This window comes from Symphalangus syndactylus, chromosome 10, assembly GCF_028878055.3.
Source record: "Symphalangus syndactylus isolate Jambi chromosome 10, NHGRI_mSymSyn1-v2.1_pri, whole genome shotgun sequence".
Taxonomy (NCBI): domain Eukaryota; kingdom Metazoa; phylum Chordata; class Mammalia; order Primates; family Hylobatidae; genus Symphalangus; species Symphalangus syndactylus.
Genome location: NC_072432.2, coordinates 90,165,175 through 90,189,730, shown reverse-complemented (window position 1 = coordinate 90,189,730; position 24,556 = coordinate 90,165,175). Strand labels below are relative to the sequence as shown.

Genomic DNA, 24,556 nt, shown 5'->3' with positions numbered 1-24,556 from the left:
GGTCTTAAGCGGACCACAGGGCGGGGTTTCCCTCCAGAGGCGGACGCCGCGTAAAGTATCGGGAGCGGAAGTGGGAGAGTCAGAGCACATCCGGTGTTAGAAGCGCTGGTAGGCCTTGGAGAGGCGGGTTAGGAAGGTAAGTCTGAAGCTAGTACTGGGCGAACTGGGAGTGAGAAATGGAAAGGGAGTTAGCAGTTACTGTCTGAGCAAGAGTGGCAGTAGCTTCCTTCTGCGGACAGATGGCATCCTGAAGGAGCGAGGCCCTGCTCGGAGACCAGACTCGGGAAAACTGGGTGGGGAGGGAAGCTAGGGAGGTAGTGCTGCGCATGCGCAACAGTGCTGACGCGGGGGTGGGGCGGAGGCGAGTCTGCGGGGTTTTGGGGGGCGTCGAGGCCTCTATTCTGCCCCAGAGCGCTGGCGAAGGCCTCTTCTCAGCCCGACTTTTCCTTTCTCCCGTTCCGTCTCCTCCACTAAGTGTAGACTCAGGGCCCCTTGGCCTAGCTTCGATCTTTCGAATTCAGAGCACGTCCTTCCGGGGTGAAGGAAAGCGAAACTCCACCCATCCGATTGCTGTTCGGCTGCGGGCGGGTCCTCTGGTCGGGCTTACCCTGGGTGAGCGGCCCGGAGCCAAGACTCGAGGTAGGGCCTGGCGGGCGGGTGATGTCACAACCTCTGTGACACGCGAGGCTCCTCAGTTACTCCTTAGCCGACGGCAGAGGCGGGAAGTGAGAGGAGGCTGGGGCTGGGGCTGCCTTCCAGGCCCACGGGGCGGCCCCGCTCTGTTCGGATTGGTTACCTTTGGGCAGGTGAGGTGGCTTTGCTTTGCTTGGTCTTGAGCTTTTGTGGGCGTCTAAGTCTGCTCAGCAAGGGCGTCGTTGGGCAGTTTTTATCTTGGGCCTACTTGCTGGACCTGTGGTAACAAGTAGGCTTTGGTATCTTTGTATATTTACCAAGTGTAGAATTACTACCCGGTGCCAGCCCGGGCTGCTTGGGGTCATCAGCCTTTCATTGACCACCCCCACAACAAAAATCACTATGAACTTGAGACTGTTCTAGCAACTTGTGAATGTGTAACCCAGTAGAAGGGCTGACTGTGCTTGAAACGGACAAGGATTTTAAGGTCAAAGGTAAATAAATGGCAAATGGACTTTTCTAGTTACTTATTGATATTTATTTACAGTTTATCTTTTGTATGCGTGGTTTAAGAATTTAATTCTGGAAAGATATGGGAATTGCATAAACACATTTCTTATGACCTTCGTATACACACTTTTTTCTGTAATTGTTGTATTTACATTCTGGTGTTTTCTTATTCCTTTTTGTCTAATATATTTTGTTCTAGCCTAAAGAATATGTTGACATTTAGATTCTCTGCCACTTTTCTCCAGTAGGGACAGAATAGTTGAACCCTTGAGAAATACAGTCTGTACTTTTGATCCAGAGTTTCCTTCTTCCGTCATTTATCTGATTGTGGAAACATGGTTTAGTACCTTCCTCCTCTTTTTTTTTTTTTTTCTTTTTCTTTGAGGCAGAGTCTCACTGTCGCCCAGGCTAGAGTGCGGTGGCACAATCATGGCTTACTTGAACCTTGACCTCCCCTGGCTTAGGTGATCCTCCCACCCCAGCCTCTTGAGTAGCTAGGACCACAGGTGGACGTCACCAACTGCAGCTAATTTTTGTATTTTTTGTGGAGATGGGGTTTCACCATGTTGCCCAGGCTGACCAACTCTTGAACTCAAGCGATTTATGTATTATTATTATTATGTTTTTTTGAGACAGTCTCACTCCCTTACCCAAGCTGGAGTGCAGTGGTGCAATCTTGGCTCACTGCAACCTCCGCCTCCCTGGTTCATGCAGTTCTCATGCCTCAGCCTCCTAAGCAGCCGAGATGACAGCCGCGCACCACCATGTCCAGCTAATTTTTGTATTTTTAGTAGAGACGGGCTTTTGCCATGTTGTCCAGCCTGGTCTCGAACGCCTGACCTCAAGCGATTCGCCCGCCTTGACCTCCCAAAATGCTGGGATTACAGTGTAATCCTTTCCTAAAGAATAAGAGTCATCTCTCCTGAAGAATAAGAAAAGGTAAAATTAATCCAGATACTTAGCATTTTCAAGTTATTTTCCCTGGTTATAGATACAGTTCATGCTCTTTATACAAATGCTGAAAATGCAGAAAAATGTCATAGGAATCAGTTATGTTTTGGGAGTTTTTTTTTTTTTTTTTTAAAGATTTGTTTTCATCTGTGGCTGAAACTTTTGAAAGCTTATATAAATGAAAGCTTATTTTTCTACTGTAGGATGGAATAGTAAAAAGAGCACTAGATTATAGTGGTCAGAAGACCCCAAATCTGGTTCTGGCTCTGCTATTTAACTTTCTAATGTTGGTCAAATCAGTACTAATGTTTGTTTTAGTACTTTACGTTGATTTCACACATATTTTCTTATTGGCATTCAGTAGAGCAGGTATTGATCATCATCATTATCTTACAGATGAGGAAGCTGAGATAACCTTAGGTAAAATGATTTTTCCTAGGTTATATGGTAGAAAGTGGCAGCACTTGTGACACCAAATCCTGTCCTCTTGCCACTATTAACATTGCCTTTTTGAACTTAAAAAAGATGTATATTTAAAGTGGGCCTAATCTTTCCCTTTCCTCGTGGGTTGATGTGTGAGGATTAAAGGCGATACATATATAAAAGCACCTTAAAAGTTCTAAATTTTATATAAATGTAGTCAGGAGTATTAGTATAGAAGTTACTACTGCTGGCCTGACGAGTTTCATTTTATTTCGTAAACTGCCCAAGGGTATTAGTTTTCTCTAGGGAAACCATTGAATATTCTGATGCTCTAACTTGTAATTTTTTTTCCTTTACTACTTTGACCTGGTTGTAGAATCTGGTAGAAATGTCTTCTACCACTGTTTTGTTCCCCCAGAGTTTCTAACCAAACTGCATGCAGCCTTTTGTAGTTTTTATACACATTTTGTTTTCCAAAGACGGTGTTCGAGACCAAGGAGAGAAAGGCCGTCTCCTTGACTTAAAGGTTACCTGCGTGACCCCTTGAGGTAGATTCCACTCTGAGCCAGCTGGGGAATGTTGATTTGAGGTGACAGCACTCTTGATCTGATAATAGGGTCTAAATTTGCTCTAGAGACTTTGTAGTGCTTAAATCTTGGGGATAGCTGAGCTGAACCAGATGCAAGCTCTGCCCTCAGGGTGAGAAGTTCCTGCACAATTAACTGGAATCCAAAACACTTGAAAAAGGAGCTTCACGAGTGAGGGTGAAGTGGGTGTGCTGTTTGTCCTAATCTGTGTGTGCTCCCCATTTGGGATAAATATGGTGTTATTAGGGAGGGATTACTGGTTTATACTGGAAGAAGATTATGTGTTTAGGATTTTGGGGCCTTCTTAGGATTCAGTATCTGTCAAACAGTTGTTATAGAGAGAGAGATGCAGTAGTGTCAAAGTTTGGTACAAAAAATAGTTTACTGAAGGCAGTAGGCATTTCATTTCCAGCTACTGATTTGGTTTTGAGGCAGCCCCTAGAGAGATGGATTCACTATTAGCTAATCCAGGGATTTGGGTCCAAGTTAAGGGAGAGGCTGGGACATCTAGGGTGTCCACCTGGGAAGATCAAAGCTCGGTCCTAGTTGAATGAAACACAATTCCTTGGATGGTTCCTAAAACTGAACTGACCTACCTCCTGGGAGTGGCAGGGAAAGCATCAAGCTTTTGCGCATTTTCTTCATCAAATCCTTTACCATATCAGATTATCACTTAGTGGCTATTAGGCTGTCTCAAAATGCCCATGGCCCTGTGGGACAAGAGAGAGAGTATAAATGTGCTAGAGGAAAGGTATGCCATTTCAACAAAAGTGCAGACGGGCCCCAATTTATGATGATTGGACTTAATGATTTTTTACTTTATAATGATGCAAAAGTGCTACCTGTTTGTTAGAAACTGTACTTCAGGCCGGGCATGGTGGCTCATGCCTGTAATCCCAACACTTTGGGAGGCCGAGGTGGGCAGATCACTTGAGGTCAGGAGTTCGAGACCAGTCTGGCCAACATGGCAAAACCCTGTCTCTACTTAAAATACAAAAATTAGCTGGGCATGGTGGCACACGCCTGTAATCCCAGCTACTCGGGAGGCTGAGGCATGATAATCACTTGAGCCTGGGAGGCAGAGGTTGCAGTGAGCTGAGATTGTGCCACTGCACTCCAGCCTGGGCAACAGAGCGAGACTCTGTCTCAAAAAAAAAAAAAACCTGCACATTTTGAATTTCCATCTTTTCCCAGACTAGGGATATCTGGTATGATACTTTCACATGAAATATTCAACACTTTATTATAAAGTAGGCTTTGTGTTAGATAGTTTTGTCCAACTTCAGACTAATGTAAGCGTTCTGGGCACATTTAAGGTAAGGTAGGCTAGTCTTGGTAGGTTATGTGTAGTAAATGCATAAATCACGATAGTTTCAGTGTACAATGGGATTATTGGGATGTAACTTCATTGTAAATCGAGCATCTGTACTTTTAACCAGTAATGAGGTTTTTCAAGTGCGTTTATGTTTCAGTTTATAATTTTCTTTTTTTTTTTTTTTTTTGAGACAGAGTCTCGCTCTGTCGCCCAGGCTGGAGTGCAGTGGTGCAATCTCGGCTCACTGCAACCTTCACCTCCTGGGTTCCAGCCATTCTCCTCCCTCAGCCTCCCAAGTAGCTGGGATTACAGGCGCCCACCACGCCTGGCTAATTTTTTGTATTTTTAGTAGAGATGGGGTTTCACTGTGTTGGCTAGGCTGGTCTCGAACTCCTGACCTCAAGTGATCCGCCTACCTCAGCCTCCTAAAGTGCTGGGATTACAGGCTAAAACTAGACTTTTGAAAGAGAATAATCTACTGAAGACATTGTAGTAATGAGTACACCAGTAATAACAATGTTGGTACACCAGTAATAACAATGGTTACCATGTATTGAACTCATCCTGTGTACAAAGAGCTATTTTAAGAACTTTATTTGTATTATCTCACCTAATCTTCAACCTTACGAAGTAAGAAATGTTATGTATTAGTATTTTACACATGGTAGGCGAAACTGAAGTACAGTGAGATTAAGTGCCAGAAGCTTGCTGCATGTCCCACTGCTAAGGAAATAACTAGGATTCAGAAGTAGCAGGCACTCTTAACCACTATGCAGGGAACATGGTTATATAGTGTATGGACATAACTCAGTAGTAAAAACTAATGAATGGAAAGCTTTCCTGGCCAAAAACACAGAAGAAGAAGAAGAAAAAATACTACTGAAAAATTACAAACAGTTCTTCCCCCTCCTGTTTTGTTTTTTTTGTTGTTGTTGTTTTTTTTTTTTTGTTTTTGTTTTTGCGACAGAGTCTGGCTCTGTCACCCAGGCTGGAGTGCAATAGCGCAATCTCGGCTCACTGCAAACTCTGCCTCCTGGGTTCAAACAATTTTCCTTCCCTAGCCTCCTGAGTAGCTGGGATTACAGGCGCCCACCACCACACCTGGCTGATTTTTGTTTTTTTTTTTTTTTTTTTTTTTACTAGAGACTGGGTTTCACCATGTTGGTCAGGTTGGTCTCGATCTTCTGACCTCAGGTGATCCACCCACTTAGGCATCCCAAAGTGCTGGGATTACAGGCATGAGCCATCGTGCCCTCTTTTAAACCATATGGGATTTTTCTTCTAAGTATCAATTTGGTCCTTTCTAGATATGTGGGAACAAGGTTCAGGATGGTTGAATTAATACAACAGGAAGAAAGAACCATGTAATTGACATACTAAGTTAGTTGTTTTAATTTATAAAACAGGCCGGGCGCGGTGGCTCACGCTTGTAATCCCAGCACTTTGGGAGGCCGAGGCGGGCGGATCACGAGGTCAGGAGATCGAGAACACAGTGAAACCCTGTCTCTACTAAAAAATACCAAAAACTAGCCGGGCGTGGTGGCGGGCGCCTGTAGTCCCAGCTACTCGGAGAGGCTGAGGCAGGAGAATGGCGTCAACCCGGGAGGTGGAGCTTGCAGTGAGCCGAGATCGTGCCACTGCACTCCACATTTTTGCTCTGTTACCCAGGCTGGAGTGGAGCAACATGATGATGGCTCACTGCAGCCTGAAATTCCTGGGCTCAAGCAATTCTCCTTCCTCAGTCTCCCAAGTAGTTGGGATAACAGGTGCACACCACCACACCAAGCTAATTTTTTAATTTTTTGCAGAGACGAGGTCTTGCTGTGTTGCCCAGGCTGGTCTGGAACTCCTGAGCTCAAGCGACCCTCCCACCTTGGCTTCCCAAAGTGCTGGGCTCACAGGTGTGAGACATTGTGCATGGCCTAATTTTCCTTTTTTGTTTTTTGGAAGTGAACATAACCTTGAGATTTTATTGTCTTCATAATAAAACAAACTGATATTTAATTAAATGTTTGAACAGTGTTTCTTTGACTTGCTGTTTTAATGTTGCTGTACACACTGAGGCAAAGTCTGTCCTGGCTCCAGCATTGCATAGAATGCATACTAAATCCATGATAGTTTTGTTTCGCATAGCTTTTGGCTACTTCAGCATGTTTCATATTCACTGTAGTTCCTAGGTGTGTGGGAATAGGACTGAAGAGAATGGTTTTATTTATTTATTTATTTATTTTTTAGACGTAGTCTCGCACTGTCACTCATGGTGGAGTGCAATGGCGTGATCTCAGTTACTGCAACCTCTGCTTCCCTGGCTCAAGCAATTCTCCTGCCTCAGCCTCCTGAGTAGCTGGGACTATAGGTGCCCGCCACCACGCCCAGCTAATTTTTGTATTTTTAGTAGAGATAGGGTTTCACCATGTTGGTCAGGCTGGTCTCGAACTCCTGACCTCGTGATCTGCTCGCCTTGGCCTCCCAAAGTGCTGGGATTACAGGCATGAGCCACCGCACCCGGCCTGTTTTTTTTGTTTGTTTGTTTTTGTTTTTTAATTTAAGGCTGGACCCTTTCATTTTAGGACAAGGGTAAGGGAGATACCTAGAACAAAACAAGGCATTTAACATGACCTAGATGTCCACTGCTAAGAATACCTGTCTCCTACCAGCCCCTGCTGTCCCTGTCTTCCCAAGCAAAAGCAGACCACAGGAATATCTAACTCAAACAATTGTGTTTACTTGAGTTTTTTCTTGGGAGAGCTGTGTATTAAGCTCTTAGCTTTTTGTTTTTGTATGGCTCTGGCAGAGGAGACTGGTCAGGGATACCACAGAATGATGACACTTCAGCAAAGCTTTAGCAGTATGTGCATGACATGTTGACAGCTTCTGACAGATTTTCCTCTCCTGGGATGAAGGCATAACAGGAGGCTCTGAATGAAATTAGAAGAATTTGGTTATGATTAACACCTGAACATTTACTTCTCAGTTACAAATGCAGTATAGGCAAATTTTCCACAACTCCAGGAGGCACTATCCACATCGCATTCTATGTAAATAACCCCTCTTTATTTTAGAGTTGAATTAGTAATAGGCTTAGAGGTGTGAAAGGACTGCTGTATTGAATTTTTTAGCAGCTTGTAATGTACTTGTTTTCTTTATTGTGGTAAAATATAACATTTTAATGTGTTTTTTTAAAACAAAGATTTTCATTTAACTGTGGGCTCCTCTGGAATGTTAGCGAGTTACTTAGTTAATGGTATTGAATATAATACTTCAAGCTCTTAAGAGCTGATTGCTCCTAGAATGGAAAATACTTGATATGAGAGCTGCTATTTTTGAGTTAAGTGCAACTTAATCTTGTTTGGCTGAGTTTGCATATCGGCCATTGAAATGTAGGTATCTTTTCTGAGCTTCGCTAGTTGAAGCTAAGATTGAAATTTGGTAAGTTTATTTTATCTGGCAAAACTTGTCAGAACAATTTGATCTCATTACTTATCTGTATATTCTTGTCTATTTGGAACAGATCTAGAGCAAACTATCGTATTTCTTTGATTCTAAGACCTACGTATTCCCTCTCACATTTTAACATTTCTGAAATTCTCATCTGTGCATTGTGTCATACACATTAAATGCATACAGATGCTCAAGACGGGGCTGCATCTGGAAAAACCCCATCATAAGTTGAAAATACCTTAAGTTGAAAATGTAAGTCCTTTTCTTTTTGTAAGTCATTTTTGTTTTTTTGTTTTTTTTGAAACGGAGTCTTGCTGTGTTGCCCAGGCTGGAGTACAGTAGTGTGATCTCGGCTTACTGCAACCTCCACCTCCCAGATTCAAGTGATTCTCCTGCCTCAGCCTCCCAAGTAGCTGGGACTACGGGGGTGTGCCTCCATGCCCAGATGATTTTTGTATTTTTAGTAGAGACATTTCGCCATGTTGGCCCGACTGGTCTCGAACTCCTGACGTCAAAGTGATCCACCTGCCTCGGCCTCCCAAAGTACTGGGATTACAGGCGTGAGCCACTGTGCCCAACCTGTAAGTCATTTTTGTCTAGACGATATTTTTAATTTACAGTGGGTGTATCCAGATGTAACCCATCGCAAATCAAGGAGTCTACTGAATGGGTATCAATTTCTCCCAGTGATAGGTCAACCCTGTTAAGTCAGGGACCATCTGTGCTTTACCAGGTTTCTTTTTTTTCTCCATAAAGCTAATAAAATTGCTGTGCCCTTTTGCATCTATAATATTTGGCAATTTTTTTTTTTTTTTTTTTTGAAACAGAGTCTCGCTGTCGCCCAGGCTGGAGTGCAATGGCATGATCTCGGCTCACTGCAGGCTCCGCCCCCTGGGGTTCACGCCATTCTCCTGCCTCAGCCTCCCGAGTAGCTGGGACTACAGGCGCCCGCCACCTCGCCCGGCTAATTTTTTGTATTTTTAGCAGAGACGGGGTTTCACCGTGTTAGCCAGGATGGTCTCGATCTCCCGACCTCGTGATCCGCCCGCCTCGGCCTCTCAAAGTGCTGGGATTACAGGTGTGAGCCACCGCGCCCGGCCAGTATTTGGTAGTTACATGTTTTTTTTTAAATTTCGAAATACTGATATTGAAAAACAGAAGTTTTAGTTATTTTTTAATGATTTCAAACCACAAGCTTCTATTAAATCAAGGTGAAATTGCCATTTGACATCTCATCCCCCTGCCCCAACCTGCACAGCCTTTGATGGTTTTGGTTTTTCCATCAACAGTTGTTAAGAGAGAACCAGAAAGAGGCAGTCAGTACCCCCTGGGAAATGTCAAGAGAGGTATCTGAGAAAGGGGAGTTTCTGCCATTCTTCCCTCGGACAGATTCCGCCAAGCAGGGTCTGGTTACATGAGCGTTGCCTCTTTCTTAGAATCCCCTGGGCGTTTGAGGATCCACCCCCTCCATCCCTTACTTTAATTCTTGTAATTGGAAGCAAGAGGTTCTTCAGCGTTGCCGTTGTGAATACTGAGAAACTTGGCTCTGAAGGTTGCTTCAGTATTATTGTAAGTGCTGTCTAGGGATGTCATTAGGGGTGTTAATGGGAAACCTTAAACAAAGACACTTTCCAGGTGCTGAATTCTGCCATGCTGTAAGTGCTCTCTAGAGGACATATTCATATTCATCTTGGTTATGGAAGGCTGTGGTTGGCCTTGTAACAACCTGCAATAATTGCACCATCTAGATCAAGAGAGCCCAGATCCCTGTGACTCAGAGGAGAGAGCAACAACCTTAGTAGGTTCTGCAGCTTCTCACTGTGTCGGTCCTTAAGAACAGAATTAACAAAAGTTCTGAGGTGAGTAGTGATGTTGATGAGAGAAGGAAAGGAGAAACCAGAGAATGCAAGCCAGCCATTGTGATTATTTCATTTGTGGGAGAGAGCCTCAGGAAGCAAATGATGTTTATATCTTTCCACTGGCCCAGGATTCCTTAGGAAATTTGTTTGGGGACTGTAACTTTCATTACCTAGATGAATTGTTCTAAGTGTTGCGCTGGGTGCTGATTAGAGTGCTTCATTCAGTAGGTGGCCTTTCACACAACTTTTGTGTTTGAATCCCTTCCTCCCTGCCCCTCCTTCTCTGGTAGATTTAAAATGGATGGGCATTATGGCCCTGGTAAGAGTATGGAGGATTTATATTTAGAAAAGATGAAAGTTCTTGACTCGATCTTTAGTACTGTAGATTGAACACGTTCACTTAGGATTGCATGTGAAATAGGGGAGGGAGCAAAACTTAAGAACTTGACTTTATGGTATTGATATGATCTAATCTGTATATAGTTCAGTTTAAAATGCCCTTTTTGACATTGGGACAGTTGGCAAAAATCTGAATAAGGTCTGCAGATTAGAAATAGCATTGCATCAGTATTAATATCCTGATTTTGATCATTGCTTTCAGGATATACACACTGAAGTATTTAGGAGTACTGTGTCTTTGTGGTTAGGGAAAAGATATTTTTACATCTCTGTATATTGCTATATAGAAAGAGGATGAAGCAAATGTGTGAAATATTAGCATTTAGGAAATCTGGGTGAAGGTTGTACAGGAATTCTTTGTACTGTTCCAGCCTTTCTGTAGGAAAGGTTCTGAAACTGTCAAAAAAATGCCCCCAAAAAAATCCTCCTTTCTGCATAAATTCCTTTTTTATGGAGGTAGGAACCTTTCTTTTTTTTTAAATTGTGGATCCTTTTCAGTTCAGTTCTTAAAGGTATTAGGTAAGAAAATTTGATATGCATGTATTTAAAATGCAGGTCTTAATGCCAGACACAGCTTTATAGTTTTTGTTTTGTTAAGACTAGTCAAAGTTTTGTTTTTTATCTTTGAGGTGCTGCTAGTGAGATAATTTTTTTTTCTTTTTTTTTGAGACGGACTCTTGCCCTGTTGCCCAGGCTGGAGTGCAGTGGCATGTCTTGGCTTCCTGCAGCCTCTGCCTCCCGGGTTCAAGCAATTCTTCTGTCTTAGCCTCCCGAGTAGCTGAGATTACAGGTGTGTGCCAACACACCCGGCTAATTTTTGTATTTTTAGTAGAGACAGGGTTTCACCATGTTGGCCAGGCTGGTCTCGAACTCCTGACCTCAGGTGATCCGCCAACCTCAGCCTCTCAAAAGTGCTGGGATTATAGGCCTCAGTGAGCCACTATGCCCAGCCAAGGGAATTCTTTAGCATCTTGAAACAATGACATAAAATTGCTTTATGTGCCAGTGTCTGGGTTCCTTTAACTAGATTGTTAATTGAGAATTTCTCTTACAAACTCACTACCTTTTAAAGGGGCAAATTACCTTCTGAAAGAATAGAAATCAAATGATAGTAACAAAATAGTTTGAGGGAGAAGATGCATTCAATGCCTCTGTCGTCTTTAAAATGGTTATGATTGCAAATATATTGTAGGACACATAAAAATGGTTTGTTAGGGCTGTAGAATTTTAGGCAAGTTTTCATCTTTCTGAACTTATATGTTGCTTTTTTTTTTTTATAAGCTGTTCGTGTGATTCTGTATGACTTAATTACTCTAACCTTTCTTTATTCTGCAGAGTGGAGACTGTTGCACGGACTCTGGAACCATGAACATATTTGATCGAAAGATCAACTTTGATGTGCTTTTTAAATTTTCTCATATGTAAGTGTTTTGACCTTGACTGGTTTTGTACTGCATTTCTTTTCATATCTCTTTTTCCCTTTTCTGCATTTATAACTTTTGTGTGTATAAGCTAACAAATTGACTTGGCCAGAATCCAGAGGACCTGATGAAAATGTCCAGATTCTACGGGTTGCTGTGTGGTTATTGGAAAGGCATTTATTCTAGTTTGGGTACTGATTATTCATAATTTTGGGCATTTGGTCTTCCTCAGCATTTAAGATTCTGTTAACCTATTTTCAGAATATTCTTTTTTATTGTAATATGCTTTCCTAAAAGTATTTCAACTATTTGTAACAGAACTTTTACATATTCCCAGGAAGGGAAAGAGAGAAATGATTCTTCTTAGCTTAAATATGAGATTGGTCTGGGAGTGATTGCTCTTATTCACATTCTTTTCTTAGAACCCCGTCAACGCAGCAGCACCTGAAGAAGGTCTATGCAAGTTTTGCCCTTTGTATGTTTGTGGCAGCTGCAGGGGCCTATGTCCATGTGGTCACTCATTTCATTCAGGTAAGAACGATTCTCCTGGTTGCTGTGGTACAAATTACATTAGGAAAAACCAGCTCAGCAAGGTGGTCCAAGGGACCCTGTTCCTCTCTTTAATCTTTATCGGTAGTTTAGGATTTAAACTCAGCCATTAAATCAGGACATGTAAAGCCATTTTAATTTTCTGGCAACTGTGCTCCCTCTAGATACCGAAAACAGAATGCCTTAACCTTGGCACCGAATGGTGTGCTGCTGACGTACAAGACCCCCACCCACTGAGTAGACGCATGGCGTGCATGCTGGGATTCTTTGCCACAGAAGCCTTTTTATCTTTTCCTCCATTCTTCCTTTACAAAACTCCGATTGTGTGATTAACTATCAGGAGAGGCAGGATTGAGATCTTTTTAAGGAATTGACCCATTTTATTTTCTGATAACTGTTGTCTGCATGGTTGGGTAAACACCTTCAGCAATTTGTTTTCCTGTATTGAGAGAGAATTTGGGTTTGGTCAGCAGGAGTAGAAGGTATAGTTTGAGGAATAACCAGAAAGTTTGAAGACTCCCTAACACAGTCTTGTCCCTTTGTAGAGTATTGTAGCATAAATGTAGAGGTGGGGGCCTCTGTTGGCATTTGCCACTGTTGAGAACCATCCTTATGTTCAGGCATCTCCCGGTAGGGATTGTGTGAAAAATTACTTTAGACACTCAAAGGATAGGGCTTTGATCACTTGAGTTTTAGGCAAGGTTAGCCCTTAAATAATTTAGTAAAATACAGTCAATCCTTGTTATTCACAGATTCTATATTTGTGAATTCACCTACTCATTAAAATTTGTAACCCCAAAATCGATACTCATGGCACTTTTTTTTTTTTTTTTTTTTTTTTTTTGAGACAGAGTCTTGCTCTGTTACTCATGGCACTTTTTGCAGACAGGCACAGAGTGGTGAAAAAGTTGAGTCACCCTGTTGTGCAGTGTTTTCAGCTGAGGTTGAACAAGACAGTGCTCTGCCTTCTTGTTTCAGTTCTCATATTGTAAACAAATGTTCTTTTCATGGTCATTTAGTGCCACTTTCTTTGCATTTTTGTGCTTTTAATTGGTGATTTTGCTGCTTTTTTTGAGTGGAGGTCTTGTGGTGTTGTCCTGACTGGTCTCAAACTCCTGGGCTCAAGTGATCCTCGCACCTCAGCCTCCCAAGTAGCTGGGAATACAAGCGCATGCCACCATGCTTGGCTTAATTTTGCTGTTAGACTGCAAACAGCATAGTGCTGAAGTGCTGTCTAGTATTCCTGAGTGCAGAAAGACCGTAATGTGCCTTATGAAGAAAATGTGTATATTAGATAAGCTTCATTCCGGCATGAGTTGTACTGCTGTTGTGATTGTGAGTTCAATGTTAAGGAATCAAAAATAATGTCAAATGAGGTGTCCTTAAACAGAAACACACATAAAAACAAGTTATCTATTGATCATTTGATGAAAATGTTGTGACCTTAGGCTTGCAGGAACTTACCTACCTTTTATTTCCCTCAGGAACAAGGGCTTACTAATTCATTGTCCACTGTGACTTTCTAACATAAACACTGTGAATAATGAGAATCAACTTCTTCCTTTAAAGGAAGGAAGGAACTTCAGTGTCTACGTCCATCCTTAATGATTTCTCTTTTTTCTAATGCCTGTAGTTTTTCCCACTTTGCGTTTTTAAAAACAGAAACACTTTTTTCTTACTACAAAGCTAATATGCGTTCATTTTAGAAAATTCAGAAAACAGATTAGCAATGAGAAGGAAGTATTTTAAAAACTTCCATAATCCCATCATCCAGAAGTAACTACTATTAACGTTTTAGTACTTTGCAGTCTTCTGTATATGTATGTGTCTTGGTGTTTTGGTTTTTGGGGGTTTTGTTTGTTTGTTGGTTTTTGTTTTTTTGAGATGGAGTTTCATTGTTGTTGCCCAGGCTGGAGTGCAATGGCGCGATCTTGGCTCACCGCAACCTCTGCCTCCCTGGGTTCAAGCAATTCTCTTGGCTCAGCCTCCTGAGTAGCTGAGATTACAGGCATGTGCCACCATGCCTGGCTAATTTTGTATTTTTAGAAACGGGGTTTCTCCATGTTGGTCAGGCTGGTCTCGAACTCCTGATCTCAGGTGATTTGCCCACCTCGGCCTCCCAAAGTGCTGGGATTACAGGCGTGAGCCACCGTGTTTTTTTTTAAGTGATCAAAAAGGGATCATTTCTATTTATTGTACAGATGGAGTGTACTTTAAGCACTTGTCACGTTTCATTCATCCTTTCTATTTTTTGGGCAAGACTCACTCATAGTTTGACTTAGGTAGTTGTACTGTAGTTGAAGGACTATGCAAGCCAGAAGAGCTTCCAGCATCCACCATGGTCCTAACTGTGCTTCAAGGCTTCTGGGTTCTCTCCTCAGCCCCATCCCTGAGAAAACACTACTTTTTCTCCTGCCTCCAGGTTATAAGCAAATGTTAGGAAGTTCAGATGAGTATTTGAACCCAATAAAGGTCTCTTGCAAAATAAATTTGAAACTTTCAAGTGTTTAATGATTGAATGATCGATTGATTCTGACTCTGATAGGCTGGCCTGCTGTCTGCCTTGGGCTCCCTGATATTGATGATTTGGCTGATGGCAACACCTCATAGCCATGAAACTGAACAGAAAAGACTGGGACTTCTTGCTGGATTTGCTTTCCTTACAGGTACGTTAAGGGATTTGTCTAATTTTGAGGGGTGAGCTGTATTTTCAGTATCTCTTAGTTATCCCCCACCCCCCCCCCTTTTTTTTTTTTTTGAGATGGAGTCTCGCTCTGCTGCCCAGGCCGGAGTGCAGTGGCTCGATCTCGGCTCACTGCAAGCTCCGCCTCCCGGGTTCACACCATTCTCCTGCCTCAGCCTCCCGTGTAGCTGGGACCACAGGCACCTGCCACCACACCCGGCTAATATTTTGCATTTTTAGTAGAGACGGGGTTTCATCGTGTTAGCCAGGGTGGTCTCGATCTCCTGACCTCATGATCCGCCCGCCTCGGCCTCCTAAAGTGCTAGGATTACAGGCGTGAGCCACCATGCCTGGCCCTTTTTTTTTTTTTTTTTATTGAGACAGTGTCTCCCTCTGTCACCCAGGCTAGAGAGTGCAGTGGTGTGATCTCGGCTCACTGCAACCTCTGCCTCCCGGGTTCAAGCGATTCTCCTGCCTCAGCCTCCCAAATAGCTGGGATTACAGGCATGTGCCACCATGCTCGGCTAATTTTTGTATTTTTAGTAGAGATGGGGTTTCACCATGTTGGCCAGGATGGTCTTGATCTCTTGACCTGGTGATCCACCCACCTTAGCCTCCCAAAGTGTTGGGATTACAGGCGTGAGCCATAGTACCCTACCTCCTGGCTTTTTTTTGAGATGGAGTGTCACTCTGTTGCCAGGCTGGAGTGCAGTGGCGAGATCTCAGCTCACTGCAATCTTTGCCTCCCAGGTTCAAGCGATTCCCCTTCCTCAGCTTCCCAAGTAGCTGGGACTACAAGCGGCTAATTTTTTGTATTTTAGTAGAGACGGGGTTTCACCATGTTGGCCAGGATGGTCTTGATCTCCTGACCTCGTGATCTGCTCGCCTCAGACTCCCAAAATGTTGGGATTACAGGCGTGAGCCACCACACCCAGCGCTTTTTTGTGTTTGTTTGTTTTTTTTTGAGACTGAGTTTCACTCTTGTTGCCCAGGCTGGAGTGCAGTGGCACAATCTTGGCTCACTGCAGCCTCTACTTCTCGGGTTCAAGCGATTCTCCCGCCTCAGCCTCCCGAATAGCTGGGATTATAGGCACCCACCACCACGCCGGCTAATCTTTTGTATTTTTAGTAGAGATGGGGTTTCACTATGTTGGCCAGGCTGGTCTCGAATTCCTGACCTCGTGATCCGCCCACCTCGGCCTCCCAAAGTGCTGGGATTACAGGCATGAGCCACTGCCCCTGGCCCTAATTTTGTATTTTAGTAGAGACGGGGTTTGACCATGTTGGTCAGACTGGTCTCGAACTCCTGACCTCAGGTAATCTACCTGCCTCAGCCTCCCAAAGTGCTGGGATTATAGGCGTGAGCCACCGTGCCTGGCCTTCCTGGCCTGCTTTCTAATTTCATATAGGTTCATTTTGTTTCCCCATCCATTAGGGGAAACTCTGTGAATAGCCACTGTGACTATACTTTTGTATCCAAAAATAGCCATTGTGTACTTGAATGAATGAGGTTCAAGAGCTTAGGTAGCATAACCTATTAATAGGAGACATAGAACTTTTAATAAACTAGACCTGAGAATCCAACTTAGTTGCACCCACACTGGCAATTACCATAGGAGCTTCTGTTCTGAGTCTTATAGACAGTGCATTAAAGCTATACATTGAGATCTGTTGTGCAGGACACTTTGCTGATTCTCAAAAAAAGAAAGGCGCAGCTCTTCTAGAATTGTCATAAAGGAAACAAGACTCAAGCTATATAATAAAAATGTTTGCAAGACAACATTTGAATTAGAACAGCTTGTTCTGAATGACAGTCTGATATATGTAGGAGAAATTTTAGAAAGGAAGAGATTTAGGGATTAAGATTTTTGCATCAGGGCAAGCTAGTTTTTGAAGGCATTAAGGGGTGGAATTATCAGAAGGAAAGAGGAAAGTAATTAGAATGAAAGAAATGTTAGAGCTGGAACAGGTTGCCCTCCCGTTGGCAGGTGTTCACCTGCAGAACCAGTCTCGCCTTTCTTTGCTACAAAGGGGAGTCAGTCCTATATGACTATAAGGTTGCTGGCCAGGAGGCACTGTTTTGCTCTTTATCCTTTTTTTCTAATTCCTGATTTGGCCTATATTACCATCTCACATCACTCTAGCTCTGAAATGTTTGGCATGCCTACTTTATTTTCTTCTAATTTCTGTACCCTCCCTGAGGTCATCCATGATTTTCAGCTAGGAGGACAATTTTGCAGCTATTTCTATAAAAAAAAAAACCAACCCAGTCAAGTATACATTTATTGAAAACAATTACAGCGGAGGGGAGAGAGATTTAATTCTTTAGTCCACGTTTGTTAAGAGCATGACTATGCCTATATTTTGGGATCAGCTTTTGGATGAGGATCCTATTCAAGAATTGATGGTAATACTGTGTTCTGGGTTTTTTGTTTTCTAGGAGTTGGCCTGGGCCCTGCCCTGGAGTTTTGTATTGCCGTCAACCCCAGGTAACTCTTTTGGTAGTGTCTTACGTGCTTTTATCTTTATGAATACGCCTTCTAAATGTAGACCGTATACCTGTAGCCCTTAATCTAATGGTCTTTTTTCTAACAGCATCCTTCCCACTGCTTTCATGGGCACAGCAATGATCTTTACCTGCTTCACCCTCAGTGCACTCTATGCCAGGCGCCGTAGCTACCTCTTTCTGGGAGGTAAGTGTGAACTGGGAAACAGGGAATGGGGGCTCCTTTTTAGCCAGAATTCTCACTAGTACTCCTTCCTTATCCCTAACTCCTTTGTGACTATTGAGTTGAGCTTAACCTTCATTCTGGGGGAAGTTAAGGAATGGCTTTAATGGGATTGCTTTACTTTGCTTTGGCTTCTCTCGAGACAGCTTTTTGCTGTGTCTTATAGGTATCTTGATGTCAGCCCTGAGCCTGTTGCTTTTGTCTTCCCTGGGGAATGTTTTCTTTGGATCCATTTGGCTTTTCCAGGTAAGACTTAGCCTAGAACTTTCTAGCAGCCATTTGCCTCACACTTCTTTCTTTCTTTCTTTTTTTTTTTTGCACTTCTTTCTGTACTACTATGGGCAGTGCTCTGTAAGCCTTCCCATTATCCTTCATAGTATGGAGCCTTCTGCCACAAGTGAAAACAGGCTGCACAAGGTTGGGCATTGCTAAGAGAAAATGGTTTGCTCAGACACCATTTGTGTAAGGCCAGTCTGGCAGTGGCTGATTGTTTAAATGATTGAAACTCTTCCAGTGACCAGTGCAGTATTGTGCCTAGGGAAGTAATGTGGTCTTCACCCTAGGCTGCAGTTCTCATGAATGGTAATATTCATAGGGTTCACGTTTGATGTACTTTCAAGTGGCTATGAGCCAGAAAGTATGGCTGTTTTTTTTTTCTCTACAACTTCTGCTATATAGTAACTTAATCTCATACATTTGTTAGGCAAACCTGTATGTGGGACTGGTGGTCATGTGTGGCTTTGTCCTTTTTGATACTCAACTCATTATTGAAAAGGCCGAACATGGAGATCAAGATTATATCTGGTGAGTGTGGGAACTAGTCTTTAACGAGCATGAAGGTTGAGGCATACTGTTGCACAGCTGAACTTAGGTTGGCATTGGCTGAACATAGGTGGCCAAGCTTTGGGAGTGTATGTGGTAGGAAACCCATGGTTTTGGAACTGTGTGCCATAATCTTCCTCAATTCCTGAAAGACTTCAGGTTTTTTAAAAATCTGGGCTAATAGGCTGGGCATGGTGGCTCACACCTATAATCCCAGCACTTTGGGAGGCTGAGGCCGCTGGATCGCTTGAGCTCAGAAGCTCGAGACCAGCCTGGGCAACATGGCGAAATCCCATCTCTACTAAAAATATTAAAAAATTAGCTGGGCATGGTGGCACATGTATATAATCCCAGCTACTCAGGAGGCTAAGGCATAAGAATCATTTGAACCTAGGAGGTGGAGGTTGAAGTGAGCCAAGATTGCGCCACTGCACTCCAGCCTGGCAACAGAGCAAGACCCTGTCTCAAAAAAAAAAAAAGTGTGGGGGCCAGACACAGTGGCTCATGCCTGTAATCCCAGCACTTTGGGAGGTCGAGGCAGGTGGATCACGAGGTCAGGAGATCGAGACCATCTTGGCTAACACGGTGAAACCCCGTCTCTACCAAAAATACAAAAAATTAGCTAGGCGTGGTGGCGGGCACCTGTAGTCCCAGCTACTCGGGAGGCTGAGGCAGGAGAATGGCGTGAACCCAGGAGGCGGAGCTTGCGGTGAGCGGAGATTGCACCACTGCACTCCAGCCTGGACTACAGAGCGAGACTCCATCTCAAAAAAAAAAAAAAAAAAAAGAAAAAGTGTTGCAGGGTGGCTATATATTTACATATCCATAGTGGGTACCTCCAGGCAGAAGTGAGGGAAAGAGATTTTTCTCCTTTTTCTTTTTATACTTCTGTATTCTTTAAACAATGAGTAGAAGATATACTCTTATTTTAGAGACAGGGTCTCGCTCTGTTGTGTAAGCAGTAGTGTACACTCTTATTTTAGAGACAGGGTCTCGCTCTGTTGTGTAAGCAGTAGTGTGGTGCCGTGAACACAGCTCGCTGCAGCCTGAATTTCCTGTGCTCAAGCAGTCCTCCTGCCTCACCCTCTTGAGTAGCTGGGACAACAGGCACATGTGACCATGCCAGGCTAATTTATTTTTTGTAGAGATGGGGTCTTACCATATGCCCAGATTGGTCTCAAGCAATCCTCTTGCCTTGGTCTCCCAAAGTGTTGGGATTACAGGCTTAAGCCACCATGCCCAGCCACTTTTTTTTTTTTTTTTTTTTGAGACAGTCTTGCTCTGTCACCCAGGCTGGAGTGCAGTGGCAACGTCTCAGCTCACTGCAACCTCCGCCTCCTGGGTTCAAGTGATTCTTGTGCCTCAGCCTCCCTAGTAGCTGGGATTACAGGCGCTCTCCACCACGTCCAGCTAATTTTTGTAATTTTAGTAGAACGAGGTTTTGCCACGTTGCCCCGTGAGGACATGGTGTTGAACTCTTGGCCTCAAGCAATCTGCCTTCCTCAGCCTCCCAAAGTGGTGGGATTACAGACATGGGCCACCATGCCCAGCTCACTTTTTTTTTTTTTTGATACGGAGTTTCGCTCTTGTTGCCCAGGCTAGAGTGCAATGGTGCGATCTTGGCTGACCGCAACCTCCATCTCCCGGGTTCAGGTGATTCTCCTGCCTTAACCTCCTGAGTAGCTGGAATTACAGGCATGCGCCACCATGCCTGGCTAATTTTGTATTTTTAGTTGAGATGGGGTTTCTCCATGTTGGTCAGGCTGGTCTCAAACTCCTGACTCAGGTGATCTGCCCGCCTCGGCCTTCCAAAGTGCTGGGATTACAGGTGTGAGCCACTGTGCCCGGCACTTTTTTTTAAATGTAGTGATTCTCTCAGTCTCGTGACTAATTAGTGGTAGTTAAGGGTTCAGACTTGGACCTCTGCAGAGTTCAAAGCGCTTGAGACAGGGCTTGCTCTGTCACCCAAGCTACAGTAGGAGAGTGGCACTGTCATGGCCCACCGCAGACTCAACCTCCCTGGGTTCAGGTGTTCCTCCCACCTCAGCCTCCTCAGTAGCTGGGATTACAGGTGCATGCCACCATGCCCTGCTAATTTTTGTAGAGACGGGATTTTGTTGTGTTACCCAGGTTGGTCTCGAACTCCTGGGCTCAAGCAGTCCACCTGCCTCAGCCTCCCAAGATGTTGGGATTACAGGCATGAGCCACTGTGCCCGGCCCAGTCTCTTTATGCTGCATGACTTCGATGAGTCTAAAGGATCTCAGACTCCAGAGTTTTACTTCCTTAGCTGGGGGTAAAGTGTGGGAGAAGCTGGCTCGCGGGGGCGGGGGTGGGGTTTATATTCTGCATCTTTGTGGGCTTGTGGATAAAAGAAAGTCTGAAGTACAGATCCTAATCTGGTTCTTGCCTTTCAGGCACTGCATTGATCTCTTCTTAGATTTCATTACTCTCTTCAGAAAACTCATGATGATCCTGGCCATGAATGAAAAGGTTAGTTAGCCTACAACCCAAAGATGAGAGAATAATTGGCTCCTGAGCTTGGCATATGTGTATACTTCAGATTTGAAAACTTGCTCACACACTGTGTTAGGTCCAGGGTAACTGTAAGGCAGGCCGCTGAGTAAGAGGTAAACCAGAAGTCTTCAGTTGATAGAGAAAAAGCAGCAAGTGGAAAAAAAAAATTTTTTTTAACTAATCCCTGAGCTTAGTATGAAAGGGAAAAAAGCTTCAGTGGCAGTAAACACAACCTACTATATGAATAATTTAAAGACTATATGGTTGTGACTCAGAGAAAGGTATTGTGGAGGACGTTGTAAATTTCAGAAGTAGACTAATTTTACCCATTTGTTAGTCTTAATTTTTTTTTCCAAGGAAGCATTCTGTATAGGGCTAATGAGTATCCAACATAGTTGAGTCCAGCAGTGGGGGAAACAAATGAAATGAGCTTTTCTTTACAGACCTTATGGAGCTTAGAGATAGCATAGTGGTAGTGGGAGCAGCTGACCAGATAGGATTGCTGGCTCTGTCTGGGCTATGCCATGGTTGGACTGAGCACTAAGCAGATGTACAAGTTTCAGAACAAGCAACTCAATTTTCATTCCTTAATACATTGGGCTTCCATCCAAGATTGAATGAAGAATTCTGCTGGACCAACTTATTTCTGAATGTCAGTTTATGCCAAAGAGTCATGCTCACTTTGCAGGGTGCAGCATTTCTCGCGCCTAATGGATGGTTGGTGGTCTTGGCCCCTAGTTTCACTCTTTGAGGAGAGTGCCATCTGCAGCCTTCACTGTTGGGATCTGAGCTGTAGTGGCTGTGAATAGCCTAGAGTGGTCAGGCAGCCCACCTAGGCACTCTTGGGGTGGGGGCGGGGACAGCTGCTTAACCTTTATTCTCAGTCGGTCTTTCGGCAACTTTGGGAACCACCAGTAGGACGTGGTTAAGATTCAGTTCTTGCTGAGCTTAGGAAGCATTTCTCATTTCTTTTTAATTGTCTGGCTCACTTCTAGTCCCTAACTAAATGCTCACTCAAGAGTTTTAGCTTGAATGTCAAATGTCGAAAATTAATTGGGTGATTTTTCTCCATTTCTAGGATAAGAAGAAAGAGAAGAAATGAAGTGACCATCCAGCCTTTCCCAATTTGACTTCCTCTCCTTCCACCCCTCATTTCCTTTTTGCATACATTACAGGTGGTGTGTTCTGTGATAATGAAAAGCATCAGAAAAGCTTTTGTACTTTGTGGTTTCCTCTATTTTGAATTTTTTGATCAAAAAACTGATTAGCAGAATATAGTTTGGAGTTTGGCTTCATCTTCCTGGGGTTCCCCTGACTCCCTTTTTTGTCAACCCCATCCGTAGCCTCTTCCTCAGGCAGTCGACCCGCCACGATGAGGAGTGGCACCAGCAGAGGGCGCCAACCAGGAGTCTACTTTCCCACCAGGCTTCACCCAGTGGACCTGAACTGTTTGGTAGAGCCACCCGGCCCTTCCTTCCTCATGGTTGTTTGGTATGCGCACAGTTCCTATGGGACTGGGCCATGAGTTTTCCATTGGAAAGAAGTTCAGTGGTCCCACTGTTAACTCAGCCTCATATCCGAACCGTCAGGCCCTGCAAAGAAAATGGAGAGCCTCTCCTGGTGGATGCTTTGCTTCCTCTGAGCTGCTCACGCTGGTCTGGCAAACACACCTTTCTGCTTTGCCTTCACAAAAGTAATGTGTTCCCTTTCCCACCCTTTGACCCTCAGGGAGTCAGCCTGCTTCCATCCATGGGTGGGAAGACTTCAGCACAAAGGAAAAACTAATTTTGTCAGGCATTTTTAAAAAGGCTGATTATGTGTATCAAGGTACAGCATCGTAGGGTTCTCCCAAACTTGCCCTGTTTTTGTTTTTTTGGTTGGTTATCCCGTTACTGACTGGCCTCTACTAGGTGGCTGTGATTAAATGTCCCAAGCAGGGATAGGGAAGGGGAATGGTTGAGCCTCTGGAGCTCATTGTAACCAATCCTGCCAGACCTGTTTGGGGCAGCAGGGAGCAAAATCTCCTTTAACAACCAAGCAGTTCCTCATTCACACCAACAGAACGGGGCTGTGATAACTTAGGAGGCAGCAATCCTAATAGTCCGTCAGTGCATTTTAGTCTGTCCCCAACTGGACACCAATAGGTAGTGTCAAGCCAGAGATTCGGGGCAGTAGATAAATGTTCATTTTACAGATGCACTTTAGTTTTTGGTCTGTTACCTGTTTTCCAGAAATTTGTGGCCTTTTAGGCGGGAGTTAGGCGACCAAACCTGTGAGAGCCCCAATCCCTGCAGTTTTGTGGTTTCAAGTGTGGGTGGACAGTCCTAATGGGGATCTCCAGCTCCTTCCCTGTGGTCTGCCACAGACAGCTGCCCCCAGAAGGGTCAATGTTGGGAGTGGTTGTGGCTCTGAGCTGCTCTACAGAGCCTCAGTGTGAGAGGATCGAGCCATTGAAAGCTCATTACCAGTAGGACATAATTTTTGGCTCTCCCTATTCACAACCAGTGCACAGTTTGACACAGTGGCCTCAGGTTCACAGTGCACCATGTCACTGTGCTATCCCATGCATTTGTTTCCAAGTTGTGTTTATTCCTGGAGTGACGTGCCACCCGGAATGGCTCACTTTCACTGAGGATGCTGTCCTCTGATTTAGCTGCTGCCTCCAGCCTCTGGGCTTGAGAACTTACTAAAGGGACTTACTTCCTGTTAAACCCCTGTTAACTCTCCATAAATTTGGTGATTCTCTGCCAGGCCTAAGATTTCGAGTTATATCTCTTGAAGCCAAACTCCACCTTCTGTGCTTTTTGCTTGGGATAATGGAGTTTTTCTTTAGAAACAGTGCCAAGAATGACAAGATATTAAAAAAAAAAAAAAAAAAAAAAAGCAAAAAAAAAAAAAACCTACTTTTAAAGAAAATGCCTAACAGATTTTTAATATAGTTATCTCTACCACTTTCTTTTCTAGTTCCTTGATTTTCAGCTCAGGCTGCATTCTAACTCATACTGTGAAGACAAAGGTGTTTTTGATTCAGAAATATATGAAATCTACATAGTCTTAATTTGTAAAAAATAAATAAAATTCCTTAACCTTTCCTGGTGTTTGTGTTAAATTCAAGGGTACAGCTGGTCATGGAACTTGTGATACTGCCAGGGTTTGCTAGTGGGGGCTGGGAGTGGGATACGATTGAGTTTGTGTCCTAAGTATGAATAGAGACAAAGATCCCCCACTTAGACCTCCCACTCTATAGCCCCAACATGCCACGAATGTTGAGAATTTTCTCTTGTCAAATATGTAAGCCAGTTTTTTTTCCAGTCCTCTCCACCCCCCGCCACCTTTGCTATATGTTGTTTGTGGTGGTATGTGCAGTTGGTTCAGATGTGCAGCCAAGCTTTGGAATTTGAGGATGCATAATGGAAAAAAGGCAAATGATACCCACTCATTCTGCAAGTATTTTTGTTCACCCACTGCTGCCAGGCTGTATTCTAAGTGCAGTAATTAATGAAGATGTAAAAGTTGGCCAGGCATGGTGGCTCACGCCTGTAATCCCAGCACTTTGGGAGGCCAAGGTGGGCAGATCTCTTGAGGCCAGGAGTTCAAGACCAGTCTGGCCAACATGGTGAAACCCCATCTCTACTAAATACACCAAAAAAAAAAAAAAAAAAATTAGGCATAGTGGCAGGCACTTGTAATCCCAGCTACTTGGGAGGCTGAGGCAGGAG

General features: G+C 43.8%; 1 protein-coding gene across 5 annotated transcripts; it reads left to right on the top strand.

The window, feature by feature from the left end:
- TMBIM6 (transmembrane BAX inhibitor motif containing 6) lies at nt 1–23,928 on the top strand. 5 transcript variants are annotated; one of them, XM_063610643.1, is made up of 12 exons: nt 87–136; nt 481–639; nt 1,935–2,082; nt 11,454–11,539; nt 11,962–12,070; nt 14,634–14,754; nt 17,212–17,260; nt 17,367–17,464; nt 17,667–17,746; nt 18,204–18,304; nt 20,738–20,813; nt 21,916–23,928. In XM_063610643.1, the coding sequence occupies exons 4-12, from the start codon at nt 11,484–11,486 to the stop codon at nt 21,937–21,939; spliced, it is 714 nt and encodes a 237-aa protein (XP_063466713.1). In that variant the 5' UTR covers nt 87–136; nt 481–639; nt 1,935–2,082; nt 11,454–11,483; the 3' UTR covers nt 21,940–23,928. The 5 variants fall into 5 exon arrangements, with proteins under 5 accessions (XP_055150921.1, XP_063466714.1, XP_063466713.1 ...); XM_063610644.1 differs by lacking the exon at nt 481–639 and having other exon boundaries at nt 82–136; XM_055294947.2 differs by lacking the exon at nt 1,935–2,082.
- Nucleotides 23,929–24,556: the final 628 nt, after the last annotated feature.

Bases quoted from the DNA above. Each gene is read 5' to 3' on its own strand.
- TMBIM6 (XM_055294946.2), top strand. From the start codon at position 11,484: ATGAACATATTTGATCGAAAGATCAACTTTGATGTGCTTTTTAAATTT. The intron at 11,540-11,961 runs GTAAGTGTTTTG...TTCTTTTCTTAG, and splicing joins CTTTTTAAATTTTCTCATAT to AACCCCGTCAACGCAGCAGC. The intron at 18,305-20,737 runs GTGAGTGTGGGA...CTTGCCTTTCAG, and splicing joins GGAGATCAAGATTATATCTG to GCACTGCATTGATCTCTTCT.